At 36.9% G+C, this 19298-nt stretch overlaps 1 protein-coding gene across 2 annotated transcripts in view; it reads left to right on the plus strand.

Moving 5' to 3' along the window:
• Positions 1-19298, plus strand: part of tll1 (tolloid-like 1) — a 76259-nt gene that overhangs the window by 53869 nt on the left and 3092 nt on the right. For both annotated transcript variants that reach the window (XM_038271905.1, XM_038271906.1), the window contains exons 15-19: positions 97-222; positions 3309-3469; positions 3594-3774; positions 7540-7665; positions 13891-14018. In XM_038271905.1, the coding sequence (XP_038127833.1) occupies positions 97-222; positions 3309-3469; positions 3594-3774; positions 7540-7665; positions 13891-14018 (722 nt within the window). The remainder of the gene's footprint in view (positions 1-96; positions 223-3308; positions 3470-3593; positions 3775-7539; positions 7666-13890; positions 14019-19298) is intronic.

Genomic DNA, 19298 nt, shown 5'->3' on the forward strand with positions numbered 1-19298 from the left:
AATCTTCTTCCTTCATCGTATTTGTTAGTTTTTCTTTCTCATGCGGTTTTTCTATCCAAAGCATTTCACACATATTTCGACTGTTGTGTGTTCCAGAGGAAGATGAGTGTGCCAAGCCAGACAATGGTGGATGTGAGCAGAGGTGTGTAAACACTCTCGGCAGCTTCAAGTGTGCCTGTGACCCTGGCTATGAACTGGCTCCTGACAAGAAGAGCTGTGAAGGTAAAAAAGTCAGTGCCTGTGATTGTGTGTGTGAGAGACAGTTATAGGAGACATGATTCTGTTGACGGTGCTGTGTGTGTCAGTAGGATGCAAGCGTGACTCAACAACATCCAAACAGCTTCCTTAACAGGAAAAAAACAGAGGGCACAAATCAACATGCCCTTTTATCTGGCTACATTACATAGTGGTTAAGAATTTCTTTTCAAATTGCTGTTCAACAATAAAGATACAACAATGTGCCTTTATGGGTGCCTTTGTCCTTTCAGATCATCCAACGTCTTATAGTACCTTGTTATTTCCTAGTGGTCAGAAGTTCTGAGACTACCTCCCAAGGTTGATAAGTATCTTAAATATGAAAAAAAATGACTTAGCATGCTCTGTCATTCTGTGGCCTGGCTAGCCAGATTAATTTACACCATGTGCATGGCACATTACTTTGGAAAGGAGCGTGTAAAACCCATTTACAATGGCAGGACTAACAATCAAACTATGGATGTAATGCAAAAAGTCTTTAAAGGAATAAATCCCTAACAACAGCCAGTTAATGATATAAACAGCTCTTTCAGGACACAATACAGGGCTTCATTAAAACATTGCTTTGTTGCAGCTGTTATCTAATGTTATGGTTAAAGAAAACCGCTGTAACACTGTGGGCCCTCCTCCTGTGATGTGTTTGGTTTGGTCTGTTTTAGACTGGAGAGTATTGAGCCTCACCAGACTGATTTAGGCCTCATGTAAAACAGTCTGGCTGACCAGGCTAGTCATTCTGCATCATCGACATCTGATTTAATTGACTCTAACTCTGCAAATTGTGAGAAACGAGAGAGCCATTGATTTTGGTTAACTAATCCAAAAGGATTTTCGTCTTGTTTTCATATAGTGTACGTCATTTAAGTATCAACCACGTTATAGCAATTCAATAAAGAGTGCTATACTGAAAAAGATCCAGTTTGAAAGGGAGTTTAATCCAATTGTCATCAGCAAAATAAAAAATAGTATGTATTTCCTGAGTATTGATTCCAAAGGCAGCTGAAAAATCATACTTGTATATACTACTGTTATTCTGCTTTTTGTTTTTGTGGAGTTTATTATGATGTGATGTGAAATTCCTGGTTTGTGCACCCCATTTATTGGTGAAGTTAATACTGATTCTTAAAACTAAGTAGGAAAAAAATATTAACTGAGGGTATACCAGAAGGAATATGTGCTGAAGAGGTGGTTTGTGTTTTGCCTGTACAATCGTAAGTTGAATGGATTGTCATTGGAAAACATCTAGTTTGCCTCAAAAAATTCACTGTTTATAGGAGACTTGGTTGTTAAGTGATTTTTTTACTCCAACTTATGGCTTATAAAGACTGTTAAAGTGCTTATAATTTATCTGTTTTGCAACATAGCTGGATTTGATTAGCATTTTCTAATTTGCTGTGTGAGTATAGTTCTGTAACTTCTATTTGATATGAATATTTGTATGTTTATGAAGTCAATGTATCAATTTCTTGTAAATAGGACTGAGCAATATATACAATTTTGACATTTTCTGTTTGTGCTGAAATATAGGAGCCTGTTTTTCTCAGGCTAATTTAGAATTATGTGCTAGGAATCTAGTTACCTTTGTAATGTTAAACTGCATATATCTTAGCCTTTCCAGTCCTCCAATTACCAAAGTGTTCTTTGTAAAAGAATAATAATAAAATTTTTATTTTTTATTTTTTTTATTTATCCTTTATTTAACCAGGTAATACCCATTGAGATTAAAAATCTCTTTTGCAAGGGAGACCTGGCCAAGATAGGCATAAATGAATGTAATCAAAAGGTTGCCTCATAAGAAATAGATTCCCAAGTTTCAAATGATCATTTTGTTTTAACCAGGTTATTATTATAATAGAAGAAAATAAATGCTTTGATCAGTTTTAAGTAGTTATAAAGAAACAGCTCTGGCAGGTTGATAAAAAATGAAATGTCAATTATTTAAACTTATGGATCCAGTTTGGATCAATAACAGATATAATCAATCATCCCCATAATTATCTGGTTATCTACAAGTATTCATCAATTGAGGCAACAGCAAAAAAATAATTTTAAAGTAAGTAAAAACTGTTTTATAACTAATCTATGCTGCTCTAGGAGCCTGTCTTTCTCAGGCTGATTTAGAGAAATTGTGCTAGACTCTTTCAGTGAAAAAATATCTTAAAAACTACACAAAAAATGAGAAATGTGTTCTTGTTCTTGATCTTAAACTGGCAAGAACAAGAAAAAGGTTCATGAGAGAAGATAAGCTGCCAAGCTCATAAAAGTCACATCTGCTGTAGGGTATGTTACACCCATAAAAAAAACCACAACAGCAAGACAACGGCAGAGGAGCCTGTTTTTCAGATTGATCAGGAGGAGAGCAAAATGCTTTATATTACTTAAAATATGAATCATGCAAATCTTCATATTTTTTTCAACCCACAATCTCCCAAGCTATATCCATAACATAACTGATCACTGTTTCCACACCTGATATGAGGGAGGAATATATTAACAATTTTCCAATTTAATACCCATCCAAGTCCTGATCAACTGCACATTTCTCAGACAGTATAAAGTTCTGCCCATATTCTATGTCTACAACAAGCAGCAAAAACTGCTGCACCAACAAAATTATGTCATTTTATTCCTGCATCTGAGAGAGCGAGAAAAACTGCTCCCTTCCTTTGGAATATGTAGGAAGCTAAATGGCAGTAGCAGACTGATGGATTCAGATTGCCCAGATAAAATTTGGCTTTAAATCCTGGAGCTTACCCTGGAAAAGTGTTTATAGTCAGTTTGAATATCTTTACTTAGATAAGGAAACCTTTTTTTCCTTTACTGAATCTAATTGGTTTCTGGTTTAACTTGCATCTGTGTGACAGTAGAGTGGTTTGATTTATTTTAACTTTGACCCGTTTCCTTTTTTCCTGTGAATAAATGTAAATAAAGTAAAATGAATAAAGCTGAATTACATGTTTTCATACATAATGTCAGTATCCTGAGTTTTCTCATATACAAAATAATCTTGTTTATGGTTTGTGTGCCTGATTTGTTTACATCTGTGTGTTTTTCAGCGGCCTGTGGTGGTCTTCTATCCAAACTGAATGGAACCATCAGCACTCCTGGTTGGCCTAAAGAATATCCACCCAACAAGAACTGTGTGTGGCAGGTGGTGGCCCCCACTCAGTACCGCATTTCCATGCAGTTTGAAGCTTTCGAGCTGGAGGGCAATGAGGTGAGCGTCTCTACGTTTATGTATGCAGCTTGGCCCACTACTAGGTTTTAATGCAACATCCAAACAATTCCTTCTGCATTGGCGCTATAAGATCCTAACACGATCCTTGTGTGTGTGTGTTTAGGTTTGTAAATACGATTATGTTGAGGTGCGGAGTGGCCTCTCGTCCGACTCTAAGCTGCATGGGAAATACTGTGGCACAGAAGTGCCTGAGGTCATCACCTCTCAGTACAACAACATGAGGATTGAGTTCAAGTCAGACAACACAGTTTCCAAGAAAGGCTTCAAAGCTCACTTCTTCTCAGGTAAGACTAAAAGCAAGAATTTGTCTTCGACAGACTGTTCTGATTAAAGGCCTTTTAATACAACAGATTAAAAGCAACATCTGAAAAAACAGACAGATACATGAGAGAAGTAAAACAAGGTTCAGGATCGGGGTTTGTGGGTTCTGATGGCTGGCACCAGTGAAATCTAGTCAAATTACCAAATTATTAGGCTAAGCCTAGGTCCTTTCCTCTTTCTAAGTTTAATTCTAAAATAAGTTTGAGAACTCGTACCGTTCTGGTTATGTACTTCTCAATGAGGATTTTCTAAGAACAGAGAGGCAATAAATAAATCCATTTAAAACTTAGGTTTTTTTAATTATCTAGAATCTATGGTCAAGAAACATTACTAAAAGTCCACTTCAATTTTTATTGTTCTGCATATATATTAGCCCTTCCAGTCCTCCAATTACCACAGTGTTCTTTGTAAAAGAATAATACACATAGAGATCTTCTAAACCAAAAAAACAATTTCAAAAGGTTATTTTATAAGAAATAGATTCCCAAGTTTCAAATGATCATTTTGCTGCTTTAAGTTAGATACTTAACATTTTCTGTGAATAAATATTTCAAGTTGTAATATTTAGTGAAAGGTTTTAAGTTAAATATTCATTTTACTCATATACCTTTTTATTTGGCTGTTCCTACATTTATACATATTCCTTGCATATTAAAATTTTTCATTAAAACAAGAACTTTGTTTCTGTTAGAAAATGACACAGTCACATCTCAAAAGATAATAAAAATCTTTTTTTCTGTTAATATTTTAGCAAAACAAAATGGCGCATGAAACATATTTTTATATAATCTCAGTAATCAATGAGAGTTAAAGGGTATTTTGGTTACCCAAATAAGTCGAAGCTAAGTGTTGAATTGCTCAAAATTCTAACAGCAAAATAACTGAGTGAAAAAAATAAGTCAAAATAGAAATGAAAACTTTGAAATGCAAATTACCATTGCAGTTTAATTTCTGATTATCTAAAAAGTCCTTCAGCACAGCTGCAGTTGTTACTTAAAAATTTAATGTGTGAAAACAGACTAACTCCTGTGTGTTTTCTGTATGCTTACAAGGTTTAGTAGTTGAAGTAATACCAATGTCTGTGTATGTTTAAGGGCTCTGTACATTCCTGTCATGCTGTTACTACTGAGCCTTCTTCCAGTCTGCAGCCTCCTGCACCCATCCTGCCCTCTCTTTCCTCAGACATGCTGACAACTCTAAACAGATACAGTATGCTACTGAAATTTCTAGCCTGAAATGATTCTGCCAATTAACATGCTCAGGCCAGACTTGCGACACTTTTCATAAAGTGGAATAAATGACTTTAAAATCTTAACTAAATCACTCTTTGCCAGGAATTTAGTTTCAAGCTCTCTAAATTCACAAAGTTTTATATTACTTTATTCTCATCGGGTAAAATTGTGTAAACCTGTGTTGATTTACCTAATTATCATTTTTGGGCTTTAAAATGGAAATGAATGCAGAAATGTCCTTCTTTATGTAAAATAGTTTTTCCTAATATCGTTATCATGTTTTCCTGAGATGCAGCTTTAATTACTGCAACATCCAGTTTTTTTTTTTTTTTTTGGCAGGTCAGAAAGAATCACTTGGGACACCAACACCCTTAATTTGTGATGATCCCCCTATATATTTTTAGTAGCAGATGTGTGTAAACCGACATTTAATGAATTAGTGTATATCCCCTTGCAGAAAATCCAACTACCTGCAGAGTCTTTAAAATATTGAGGTTGGTAGATCATCATGTTGTGAGGATATTCCTTGGTATGGATGATGTACGCTTATTTACAACTTCTAGGGATGTGTTTTAGGGTTGGCAGAAAGCCTGAAATGTATCCTCCCAAATGCTACTAATACATAAGTGTATGCATTTGCTTCTGTGGTTATCTGGACATGTTCTTGACCTGAAGATGGCTGTATTGATGGATGTGCGGCGTTGGGTGCCAAGCCTCTTAGCCAGTGATAGGGTAACACTGAGCCCGCAATAACCCAACATCAGACACACATCCACACACATAAAAACACCGTGACCAGGATTTAGTAGTTTCATTAAAATCAAATCTAGCTGAGTTGAGGTGAGAGTCAACATCTGTGTCTAATCTTACAGCTCTTTGTAAGGATTCATGGTCCCAGGCACAAACACAACGCAACACTGTCCTCATTTTAATTGTCAGGTGATCTTGCTCAGTCACTGGCCCATCCTCAACTCTTTCCTTTGTGCAACGTGGCAACCCCACACATATCCCAATTCACACCTGCTGCCTGCACCCTGTCATCTACTCCGCCACTGCAGAGTCTGGTTCCTCTAAATGGCTTTGTCCTCAGTCAGCCACCCAGAAGTGGTCAGAAAAAGCCGCAAATTAAAGGATGAGAGAGAGAGAATATAACCGAGGAGAGACACACAGCTCTCCAATTGTGTTGAATTTAACCCTTTTGAGTTCCTCTGGTTCAGTTCAAAAGCTTCAAAATATTTTACTTTCACTTTGTTGAGATTATATACAAAAAGTTTAATAAAATAACTATTTTGGAACAGTTCTAATTAGATTCAGTTATGTCTATTCATATTTAGACCTTATTTAAATTGTAACCACCATTTAATAAAATTAAAGCAATATCAAGTTTGTCTCAACTACCTTTAAATATGAAGAGACCAATTGAGTCTCATAAAGGCCAGAAGCCGGATCTGCCAATAGCCCCAAATATAGTTTTTTTGTCTCTCTTTAAGACTTAGAAGCACACAGATTTTTTTCAACAGTTTCCCCAAATGATATCTCAAACTCTTCTAGAACGGATAAAGAGCATCTTTTTGTATCTTTTCACAGATTAATAGCTAATTTCAGTTATTTTATTATATATATTTTTTATAATCCTAACCCTGCTATGAGTTTCTTCATATATTTGTTTCTGACCAATTTGTTCTGTTCCTTCATCCTCAGGATGGAGGTCATCATCTGATGTTCCTTCCATTTTACAATAACAAGTCTACTTAGTCTTGTTCTGTTATCAAAAGTCTGAATTTATTACATCAAAGATTGTGGGTTTTAGGTTAAAAAATATAATTCATTTTAAATGGTATACTTATAAAATGACACCGTCTTTATTACTCTATAGGATAAGCAGTGGATAAAAAAGTAACACTTAGCTCACATAGGAGTCAATACACATACGGTACATAAAAGGCACCTAAAGTCCAAAAATGCACAGCTGTGGTACGTTTGAACATTTCACCCTGTTAGTTTAATGTTGAAAGGTACACCAGAGAGCTAGTATTACAAGTCAAACAAATGTCAAACAACACCTTGTAGCTAGCTCTTAGCAGAGACTCAGCTGCTTTGGATTAACTTTTCTAATGCCATTTTGTCCACATCTCTCCATTTTTAGCTAATTTTTGTGAAATGTTTTTTTATAAAGTTTAAGATGATATATTGGTTTCACTTTGTGTTAGGTAAAACATCTCATGTTAGGATGTTTTTGTTGATTCCTTTTAGCTTTGTGCTAAAAAGCTATTGTTAAAAGCTGAGTAATGTTCTTCTTTACATGTTATTTAATGTATTCACCACTTTCATCACAGTCTCTTGCATCACTGCCTGCTTTTTGCTTTGGGTTTCTTGCCATTGCCCCTCCCATCCCTACCTGTCATTTAAGGCTTTTTCCACTTTCTCCTCCCACTTCCCTCTTCTCATCTTAGTTGTTTCCACATAAGTGATGTGCTGCATGTGTGTCTCTCACAGACAAAGATGAATGCAGTAAGGAAAACGGCGGCTGCCAGCACGAGTGCATCAACACTGTGGGCTCGTATGTTTGTCATTGTCGCCACGGCTTTATCCTGCATGAGAACAAACATGACTGTAAGGAAGGTGGGTTCATGTTTCACTCACTTCTTGGGTTAAAAACTAAAGAAGGCACTTGCGTGTTGTTAATACATTTGTGCTAACAATTTGCTCAGTCATAAACACTACTGTACTTTTTTTTCAATGAAGGGTCAAAACTCTTCCCTTCATGATGATTCAAGTAAATTTTCTATCAATGTTTAGGCTATCTTAGTTAGCCTCTCCACCTAGGAAAGTTTGCATGGCTGTGCTGTTATGTTTATGATATGTAATTGACACAAATCCATTTTTCTATTATGTTTTATTATGTGCGATTAGTTCTTTGTTGAAGCAATGTGTATATAAGAAATAAACTACAACTTTTCTTGACATATCAGTCACTCAAACTGCAAGAATTTACATCCATCAGGAATGGCAACTTGAGGTTGAGACTCTTAAGTAACGTCATAAGTCACGAAAAAAGTGGCTTAGTGTTGTTGTCTATGTGGTACTATGGATTGAGGGGTGCTTACACTCCTACATCAGAGGAACCAAACAGTTGTATAAAACATATGGCACAGCACACAGACCCAATAGCTCTGGGTAAGCTTCAGCAATACATTTGCTTTTCAAGAACAAGGGACTCACCTTTGCTAACAATGATGCTCAGATGTTGGACAAAGAGGACAGATTGTATGAAAAAGGGGTGAAGGAAGCCATCTTATTCCAAATGTACAACTTATTCCAAATGATAGATTAATGACCTGAGACCTCAGGTGGGTTTCTATTTTTCACCTGCCTTGCCAGGCACCTGCACATTTGTTGCAATCCTGTTTTTGTCAAAACCAGAGTCGTTGGCTCCCCCTTAGGTATAAATAGGGTCACTGCATCTGATTTATTAGCTTGGACTTCCTACGTATTGTGAAAAAATATCATCAGCAGCTCTGGGCAGGAATAAAAAAAAAAAAACATTCCATCTCTATATGCTTTTATAGTAATTTAGAGCAACCCTAGAAACAAGCCAAAATTTTGACGGTTTACAATATTTTGCATATAACCTATAATCTAAAGCTAACACCAACATACCACTCAAACACTATCCCTCTACTTTTGTTGATTGCCTCGGGAGGCTCTTGGTGGGTTACCATCACGGAAGTCTTCAAGTATTTATAACCTTTGATTTGACCATTAAGAATACATTGTAATGATGACATAAATAGAACTTTGTAGATATTAACCTGTGGTCTTGTAGATCACTGTGTTTAGCTGTTGATGAGGTCATCCACCAGCCTTCATCCATCATTTACATTTTCCCAGACTCCTGTTTTGGTTTTGGGACTGGACTACACCCTATTCCAACCCCCAAACACTCAGGGTAGTCTGCATTGCAGGATATCCACTGACCATGTTTGACAATTTCTTGTGATGGTTGTGTAAGAAACACCTTTGAAATGTTCTCAATTCAAAATCTAACAACGTGTGTTGGAGGACAACGGCCTGTTGTTTCTGCTGGTAAGCAACACTTCACTTTGGGACAAATTTAATTTGCATCGAATAGCTTGATTAACAGGATGCATCTCGTCAATTAGGAGGGAATAGTTAATCTAACAGTCATTTTTAGTATCCAGAGAGAACCAAAGAATGCACAAGCAGAAGATGTAACCTTCATGAAGAGAGAGTCCGCACCGAGTGGCAGCACCAGGCAGCCCTACATAGATCCATAAAACTCAGAAGTAATATAGAACCAAAAGGAGCAGCCCATGTACTTTCTGTTACATCTCTTAAATGGACTCCTGTTCTCTTATTTCAGACCTTAAAAGTTCTTGTGACACCCTTTACTTGTAGATTTATACACACATGGACAGAATTTTTGGTATCCTTGTTCTATGTAAGAAAATCACACTATAGTTGCAAAAATAGCTTGCATTTTAGTAACAGTAAATAGAAGTTCTATAAAGTTGAACAAATCAACAATTTTCAACAAAATTATTTAAAAACAATAAACAGGCCTAGATAAAATTAAGTTACCCTTAGCTTAATATCTTTTTTGCACAACCTATTGAGGCAATCATTCCAATCAAACAATTCTTGCAACCATCAACAAGACTTCTGCTCCTCTCTGCAGGTGTCTTTTTCCACTCCTCATTAGTAAACTGCTCCAGTTTTCTCAGATTTGAAGGGTGCCTTTTCCAGAAGGCTGGTTTCAGCTCCCTCTAAAAATGCTTAATAGGATTTAGGCCAGGGCTCATAGAAGGCCACTTCAGAATGAAGTGCAGTGTTTTCCTCGTAGCCATTCTTTGCTCTTTTTTTGCTGTGTGTTTTTTGGCAATTATCCTGTTTCAGACCCATGACCTGCGCCTGATACCAAGTTTTCTGACACTGGGAAGTGCATTTCTCTCTAGAATCCATTCATAGTCTAGAGATTTCACTGTACCCTGCAGATATTTAATAAAACCTGTGCCAGATGGAGGGGAAAGGAGACTAGCACAAGGGGGCATCAGTCAGTAAACAAGAAATATAGAAGATCTCAAATAAAACCAGAAAACAACTAGAATGACAAAAAGTTTAAATGAAACCGATGACTTAGAAAACACAGAGTGACATAAATCAAAACGTAACTAGAAACTCAGAGCCAAACAGTCAAGTAACCGCAAAATCATGACACGTCCACAGTTCTTTTCTTGATAGTCTTCATTTTAATGTGATGTGAGAGTTCCATTTTGTCTCATCTATCCATAGGAATTGTCCCAGAAGCTTTGTAGATTGTCAGAGCATTCAAGTTGGCGTCGTGTCAAACTACATACTCCTCCTTGGTTGCCTCAAGTTGAGTCCATTCTAACTCAAGCAACGGTGGATGGTGTGATCTGACACTAATGCAGCTTGAGCTTGATTTTCACCTTTAATCACTTTAGGTTTTTAGGTCTTATAACAGACATTTAATTAACAAGTTTTGTTCACTTTATTTTCAGTCTTTTGTAAAGTTATTATAATTTTTGTCCAGGCCTATTTAATCTTTTTATTATTCTATTGAAGTACAGTTGAAAGTAATGTCTGACTTTTATTTTCTCAATTTAATATAGTATTACTGTATATATTATTATTATATTTTATTTATATTAGTATTTCATATATTATTATTATTTCTCATTACTATTGCCAGTTAAGTTTTTCCTGTGACCAATGTGGCTTTTTCTTCTATTATATGAAGTGCACAAACTCTTTTGTCCATATCTGCATCATACCATTGAGTTGTGCATGAAAATGTACATACCCTTCCTTAAAAGACACAGAAAAATAATTTTTGAAGCTTGTAAACATTAAGGCAGGCATCCCCAAAGTCAGTCCTTAAGGGCCGCTGTCCTGCAGGCTTTAGAGGTTTCTCCGCCTTAGGACAGCTTTCTTTCTGATGATTGCAGTTCAGCCAAAGCCTGTCAATGAACTATCAATGTAAATCAGCTGTGCTGGACCAAGGAAACTTCTAAAACCTGCAGGCAGCTGCCCTTGAGGACCAGCTGTGGGGAGGCCTGCATTATCAGACACACTCAGGCCTTAAGTGCATCAAATAAAGTGTGTACGGATGCATCTGATGCTTGTCTACCTTCCTGATTTGATGTAGACATGTTTCACTGGCTCTTTAAGGTTGAATCAACAGCCTGCCTCAGAGTTCCTCAGATTTAATTTGAACCTTTCTCAAATGTCTCCTTCACAAGGATGTCTTTATACAAACCTGGAGCTAACTGTAAAGAATTTACAACTACTATTACTTTGAACATGTGCCAGCACACCCAAGATTTGGTGTCTTTGGCTTGTGACCACATCTTTACTTTCTCAAACAATTCCTTCATAGTCACCATGTCTGGGTTCACTTGTCCCAGACTTGCCCCTAAATTCCCCAAAGAACTTAAAACTCAGAGCTGATATCAGGTTTTCTACTTGGTCAAGAAGTGATAAGATGAAAGAGCAAGAGACTAAAACAGTGAAAAATAAAGTATAATTATCCCTTAAATTATACACATTTTTATATAATAGTTCAAACCAAGCATGTGACCAATATTTTAAACAGTGTTACAGTAATTGGGATGTCAGTTACTGAAATAACTATTTCAGAATGGGTTAACAGTTTCCCCTTTCATAAAGTGAGAGCTAAAAAGTCCATACTTGGAGATTCTTCTTCCAATTTTCACATTTATCCCTGCTGGTCCCTGACTGGTGTGGGGGTGGTGTCACCTCTTGTGTCAAGAGAATGACTCAATCAGTAGGATCCCTGTTTTTACCATAGGAGACGATGTCACATGCCCGACTGTCTTGTCCTCATAAGGGCTTTCTGAACCATTTTTTGTCTGAGCTGTCACATCTCCTCCACATCAAGAGGAGTCAGTTGAGGTGGCTTGGACATCTTTTCGGGTGCCCCCACGACAGATGAGGCCAAATTTAATTTGTTTTGCTTTTTTGTCCTTATGTGAAATACTATTTGTGGTGTAAAACTAAAGGCTGCTACATATTCCATGAGAACTGAGATATTTGTTCCAACTCCTGCAGAGAATGCCCATAGTTTTGCTTTATCAGCCCTTTCTTAGGGCTTCTTACTGCTTGTTATTAGCCCAGATGGGTCCTGTGAGGAGGAACCTGACTACCAGGCATATCTGTGGTTATCCCAGATGGGCTTTTTAAATAACCAACAAGAGCAAAGAAAAAAGAAGAAGGAACATCGTCATTCCATATGTTGCTGGAGTCTCTGAAAAACTCAGGAGGATTTTCAACCAGCACTGGATCCCTGTGCACTTCAAAGCCTGAGACATAAACTGGTTTACCCCAAAGATAAGACATCCAGAAACAAGACTGACAACGTGGCTTATTATGTTCAGTGTAGTTAGGAGTGCACAGACCTGTACATTAGAGAGACCAAGCAATGGATGGTTGTCGGAGGGACTGGTGTCGCCAGTGTACAGCATCCTCCCTTCTGTCAGTGAGCCTCAGGGCAGCTGTGGCTACCAAGTAACTTGCCACCATCAGTGTCTGTGTGAATGGGTGAATGACTGAATGTAGTGTAAAGCGCTTTGGCCATTTACCTTATTGACATAGTGTCTTGGCAGAATGTTTTTCTTATGACGTACTGTGATTGGACCGGATTTAGATGCCAGTGTTTGGGTTTGAAAACCAAGGATACCGTACATGTCTGTTGAACTTAACTGTACTTATGCTGTTCAAATCTGGTGGCTTAAATGGTCGAACACCCTACTTCTGCTCACTTGCAGTGTTTCCTTAATTATTCCAGTGGGGCATTCCTGCCTCCTTAGCACCATACTCCACTGGTGTTGGTAGCTTTTCCAAGTAGTGCGGGAGCAGACTTTGAGCTCCTATTTCATGTGCTTGCCATCCTCTGTACCTGCAACCACTAGCAGTTCTCAATCAATCTTCAGTAACGTGTTATAGAGGGGAGGAGCTGGGCTGCTGAGCTTCTCTTGAAGTGTGAATACTTGGAGGCAAAAGAGACTTCTTTCCTGTTCTTCCAAACTCAAGAACAAGAAAGCATATTGGTTTTTGTGGTTTATGTAGCAGCCTTAACTCTGTATGTCAGTCCTAAAACATTATACCTATAATGAAGCATCATAAAGTTAAAATGATAATGTGGGGATATTCTTTTAGCAGGGACGGTGAAGCTGGTTAGAGGTAATGGAGAGATGAATGGAGCTAAACGCAGTGAAAACCTGAAAGAGAACCTAAAGGCTGTGAAATACTTAGGATTGGGGCCAGGCTTCCCCCTCCTGCAGGACAGTAACTCTAAACATATAACCAGAGCGACAGTGAATTAAATACAATGCATGAGAAATGGATATCAAGGAAACTCTCCAGGATATATAAATCCAAATGCACATAACACCCTTCAGATTTATGCAATACATCTTCTGGGCTTATCAAATAGAAAGGAAAAAGTCTTGGCTGATTCCCTGCAGCATCATTATGTCAGTGCTGAATGCAACTAAGTAAAGGATTTGGTTCTAAGATAAACCCAGTTTTCTGAAAAAGTGGAGGAATCAATGCTTTTTTACATTCTTCCAGTTCTTGGAGCAGTTTAGGCAGCAAATAGCAAGTACAGTGTGCATGCAAGTCTTGCAAAATTCACCCTGAACTTGTGACCAGGATGTTCTTATTTGAAATCCTTTTTCTTTCCTTGGGTTCCCTTTCCATTTCCTTTGACCTTTTCCTGTGCAGCCATGATTTACTTCCTTCCTATGTGTGTTTGCTCTTGTGTTTCTGCCTGTGTGTATCCAGCTGAGTGCGAGCATAAGATCCACAGCCCCAGTGGGACCCTGAGCAGCCCTAACTGGCCTGATAAGTATCCCAGCCGTAAGGAGTGCACCTGGGACATCACTGCCACGCCAGGACACAGAGTCAAGATAGTAAGTGTGCAACCACATGAGGCTGAAGTAACAGCCTTCTTTGCAGCAACTCAACTTTCTCTCTACAGAATCATGTACAATGTAAAAGCCTTAGGGCCTGTCTTTTGATTTCTTTGTTCTTTTTTTCTAAAGAGACCCAAATGTGAATGGAGGAGAAAGCACACTTTCAGATATTTGGGTTAACTGCAATTGTGTGTGCATGTGTTAGTAAAAGGCCTTGGGCAGAGGCCATCTGTGTCCTTGTGTCTCTGTGTGTCCATACACACACATAGAGAGAGGCTGGCTCTTGTTTTTTTGTGCTCATTCATATGACTTAATTAATTAACCCACTAACAGTCTTATTAGCCAGTGTAAACCTGAGGTGGACAGATTTTATTGTATTTATTTCTTCTTCCGCTGAACCTTAACAGAAAGTCTTGTTTTCATTTCCCTTATTTCTTTTGCAGAGAAAATAGTTTCACATGTGAAAAAGATTAAATATAATCAAGAGTAGACTGCTCCAGGTTACAAAGCATATTCAAAGGAAAAGGTGGAGAAAGCCGAAGTTAATTTATGAGTGTCTGTGATGGCTAATTAGTTCAGACAGATGGTGTAAGGCCTTTAGGTAGATTTAACACAAACTAGGATATTAGGGGCCATTTGAAGAAAAAAAAAAGCTTAAATGTGAGTAAGTGTTTGTTGTTTTAAGTACTACAATTTTCTCTGTTTTTGCAACTGCGTTGTTCTAGCTTTTAGCTTCAGTTATGCATTAGATTTACAAAGCATTTTTAACTAATTATGTTAAGTAGTATTATTAGGTTCCTGTCTCATCATCAAATAGCTGCTAAAAGGACACAATTAAAGGAGATAGAGAAATTTTGTAAAGTAATTAAAAGGACTTTGGAATTTGTTTATCAGCCTAAATAAATAAAAAAAACTCCAATATATATTTTTATATAGTTTAGTACTTTGATTATCTAAATTTACTCTGGTTACATTATTACATTTATAATTTTCCATGTGGACATTGTTACTGTTTTATGTTTTTTTCAAAGACTGCTGCTGTGTAGAGTTTCAGCTTTGTTGAGGGAAATAGAGAAAAGCTCATATTTAAAAGGTTCCTAATTATTACCTGTGTGAGTGTTACATTCAAACTATCCATCCATTTTCTGGCATGCATATCCCAAGTTGGGTCGCGAGGGGTACTGAAGCCTATCTCCAGCTGTCTATGGGCGAGAGGCGGGGTACTCCCTGGACAGGTCACCAGTCAGTCACAGAGAAACACAGGACAACCACATTCACACCTAAGGAGAATTTAGAGAAGCCAATTAACCTAACAGTCATGCTTTTGGATTGTGGGAGGAAGCCGGAGTACCTGGAGAGAACCCACGCATGCTCATGCAGAGAGACCCTGGGCTAGGAATAGGGATGGGGATCGAAACCCGGTTCCATCAAGGACCCGGTTCCACTTTTTTCAAAACCCGAAAATCAATAACGTTTGGGCTTATCGATACCACTATCGAGTCTGGTCGTTTTTTTTTTTGTTTTGTTTTTTCTCCCGGAGGTCCTGTAACATAATTGTGTGTCCCTCGAGTCACGTCACAGCATTTAAATCTAATCAATCCAATCACTGCAGCATGTACACCAATGTTTTGGAATGAAATTGTAAGCAAACAGATATTAAAAGTAAAACAAGTGAAGTTTGGCACTTAACTTTGCTCGCGACTCGAGAATGGCTGAACGGAAAAGACTCCTCCTGCGGCTGCCGCACCACAGTCGGGCCCGTCTTCATCATCCACTCATAGTACCACTGGTAAGCGCACATAGACTTTGTAGCTTGTCCGGTCAGTTAAAAATAGTAATTGTGAAATCCGTGTTGTAATCGGCAGCATACAAGCTAGTTAGCTTGAAAAGTAAATAAAGTTTCAGACGTGCTGCGTGATGATGTGTTCAGATTGGCTCAGTAAAACGACAATTAGGTTATCATGATGCGTTCAAGTGTAACGTAAAGAAAAGGGAAATTGAGTTTTTGGTGAGAAACATGAGTAATACAGTTGTATATTGCTCTAATTATTTTAGAATATATAATTAAACTACTGATGCCAACATTTATTAAAAATTACATTTAATTTAAAATACAATTATTTATTTGTTAAATATTTTCCTAATCACTAAAAACATGATGAAAAGTGACAGTAGACAATACATTAACCAACAATTGTGAAAATATATTCTAGTTAGTTTTATGTCATTTCGAAGTGGCCTATTACATTAGCCATGTTTATTGAAGGCTAGAAACGTTTTTGTTATGCTCACTTGTTAAGCAATAAAAGCAATACCAGTTCTGTTAAAAAAATATTGTTGCATCGACTTTCCACCAAATAACAGAAAAGTATCGATAGTGGTATCGATAAAGACTCGGATCGATAAGGAGTATCGATAAAGGTATCGATATCAATAAATATTAACGATCCCCATCCCTAGCTAGGAATCAAACCCAGAAAATTCTTGCTGCAAGGCAGCAGTGCTACCCACTGCACCACTGAGCAGCCCACATTCAAACTATTTGGTCCCAATTCAGCCCCACTCAGGACTAAAACCATGGTTTTACAGAGATCATCTGCATTTGGCTCAGATTTTCTGCTGAGCCTTTTCCTGTATGCAGTAGAACATGCTGAAATTCACGGTGAAGCCACTATTTGCTGAATTAAAAGGATAATACACTCATGTTCATAATCCTCTCCAGCCACAGAGGAATAAACTACATCATGGAGGGATTTTGCAATATTTTCGTAACATTAATTAGTTTACCCAACATAAAAGAAACTTTGTAACTTTTTTCTTTTTTTGATTCCTGGATGTTATATGTAAGATACAAGTCTTTGAATAACAGAATGTTGTTGCAAAAAGTGAAAAAGTAAAATCGTATACGCTGCCAAATTAAGTTTTACACCATAAATTGCTTTTATGATCAGGATCCAATCCAATCCCTACTACCCAGCATCGAAAGTAAAGACCTAAACCACTGCACCACAGGAGGCTGAATGAGCAGAGAGAAACATATTATAAATCTATATTAATTATGAAATCTGCACGTTATTAAATTGGCCTCCACTGTTCATTCATAAGTTAGAAAAATAATTTAAATAGATTTAAATGATGATGATTTCAGTTAAAAGAAGTGGTTAGAGAATTTGTATTCTTGTCTGTTTATGCATTTGGCAGATCCATCTCATGGTCTCTGGAAGAAAACTGCAGACATGCATATTTTATTACTTTCACCTGGCTAGACATTGTCACCCTTGTGGAGCCTGACTTGGTCTTTGTGGAATGGATAAAGCCAGGGAACTTTGAATTCAGATTTTGTGAAATATGACCCAGTTGATTTGTTGTTCCATTAGAAACATACTTTATTCCCTAAAACAGAGGATGGAAATAATAATCCTCTCAAGTAGAATCTCCTAAATAATTGGATTTTTCAGTCATTCGTATATTAATTATAAACTGAAGGCAAGATTACAGTAATTAATTAAATATGCATAATCTATGGACTAAATATAAATAAGACAAAAATTTAACTATAGAACGAGTTTTGGCATTTTACGGAGGAGAAGGGAAGTTTTGAGTCTGTAATAATAAATGGGTCTTCTATATATAAATCAAATGAATTGAATTTAATTAAATGTGTTAATTTAGCTCCTTTGTAATTAGAGTCTGGCATGTTCAATAGTTATTTATATTATCGACATAAAGTTTTATACATTTTACAAAGTTTTTTTCTTGTGCTGATCTAAAGTGATTAATCTTTAAATATAGAGAATTATATCCAATTAAGCAGCTAATTTGGGCTAATGATAATAATAATGCCAATGATATTGAGTCTGAGTTTAAATAGACAGTTTTGCAAACCCCATCTTCTTGAAAACTAACTTTTTTTTGGTCAGAGTCCTCTGGGTTTGTAACAGAATAATTTTATAGTTCATTTAACTGGAACTGACTTGCATTTAGCACTAAGGTAAATTAATCCTTTATGAGCTGAACTAGAGCTGAAATTTCAAGCCAACATCCCTGTTTTGAGACCCATAGGTTATTTCCCATGGGGTGCATTAAGATGAACTTCTAGTTTTCACACTAGAAAATAAATCACCATGCACAGTCAAAAAATGTAATTCAATCCTTATTAAAGCACTCTTGTTCCATAGCCCTTAAAAACTTTTGTTTAAGTTAATGTTGTGATTTTTTTGCTTTAGGCATAAATAGAGCAATAATCAAAGGAGCGTAGTTTTGCTAAAAAAAAATTCTCAGGTATTAATAGCACTACCTCAGTCTACTTTTACTTGAGCAGTTTACTACTTAAGTAAAAGTATACTGAGGAAGACCGAAAAGTATTTGCTAGAAGTACTGCAGTAGTATTCTTTAATCAGATTTGATTAGAAGTGTCCCAATCATACCTGCAAAATATAAAATGACCTGCAGGTTTTTTGTACTTTAAATAATAAATAAGAAAACACAGAAATGCAAAAGCATAATTACAAAATAAATGTGTGCAGAAGAAAGAAACAAAAAAGGACATCAGTTTTCCACAACATGATTAATTCATTCTGGAATCATTCACACTACTTCAAGTGACATCTAGTGTTTATTTTCTGTTCACTGCAACTATAACATTAAAATCACAAAGGTTGTCTCAAACCTAGGCATCCTTAAAGCAATAAGGCCTCATAAATATCTGCTTCAAGTTTATAGTGCTTTTAGGTATTTGCTATTTAAAATCTGAACCTTTTTTGTGTAGAAATCATGTTTTTTTTTAAAGAATTGTGATTTTCATTTTAGGTAAAGACCTCAAAGACAATCACATCTTTTTTATATATTTAATAGCTAAATAAAGTTTGGAAAGTTGTCCCTGGATTTCTTTGAGGAAAAGCATCCATCTTTTTCGTAGTTAAAGAAGGTGGTGGAAAAGTAAAAAAAAAAAAACTGAATTTGATGCATTAACATTGAGACTTTTCTTTTGTCTGCAGAAACTCTCTCTTTCTAATAATAATTTAACTTTATTGCTCTCCCATTGGAGAACTTTACCTCTGCATTTAACCCATCCCCTTGGGGAGCAGTAGGCTGCCATTGTGCAGCGCCCGGGGGGCAGTGTGGGGTTAAGGGTCTTGCTCAGGAACCCAGAGTGCAGGCTGTGGGGATCAAAGCGGGTACTTGCAACCTTCTCAGAGCACAAGCACACTGTTCCAGCCCACTAGGCCAACACTCCCCTGACTTAGGTGTGCACTGCTCTTCTAATGCTGAGTAATC

Source organism: Cyprinodon tularosa, unplaced genomic scaffold, assembly GCF_016077235.1.
Source record: "Cyprinodon tularosa strain WSP-4 unplaced genomic scaffold, ASM1607723v1 ctg81, whole genome shotgun sequence".
Taxonomy (NCBI): Eukaryota; Metazoa; Chordata; class Actinopteri; order Cyprinodontiformes; family Cyprinodontidae; genus Cyprinodon; species Cyprinodon tularosa.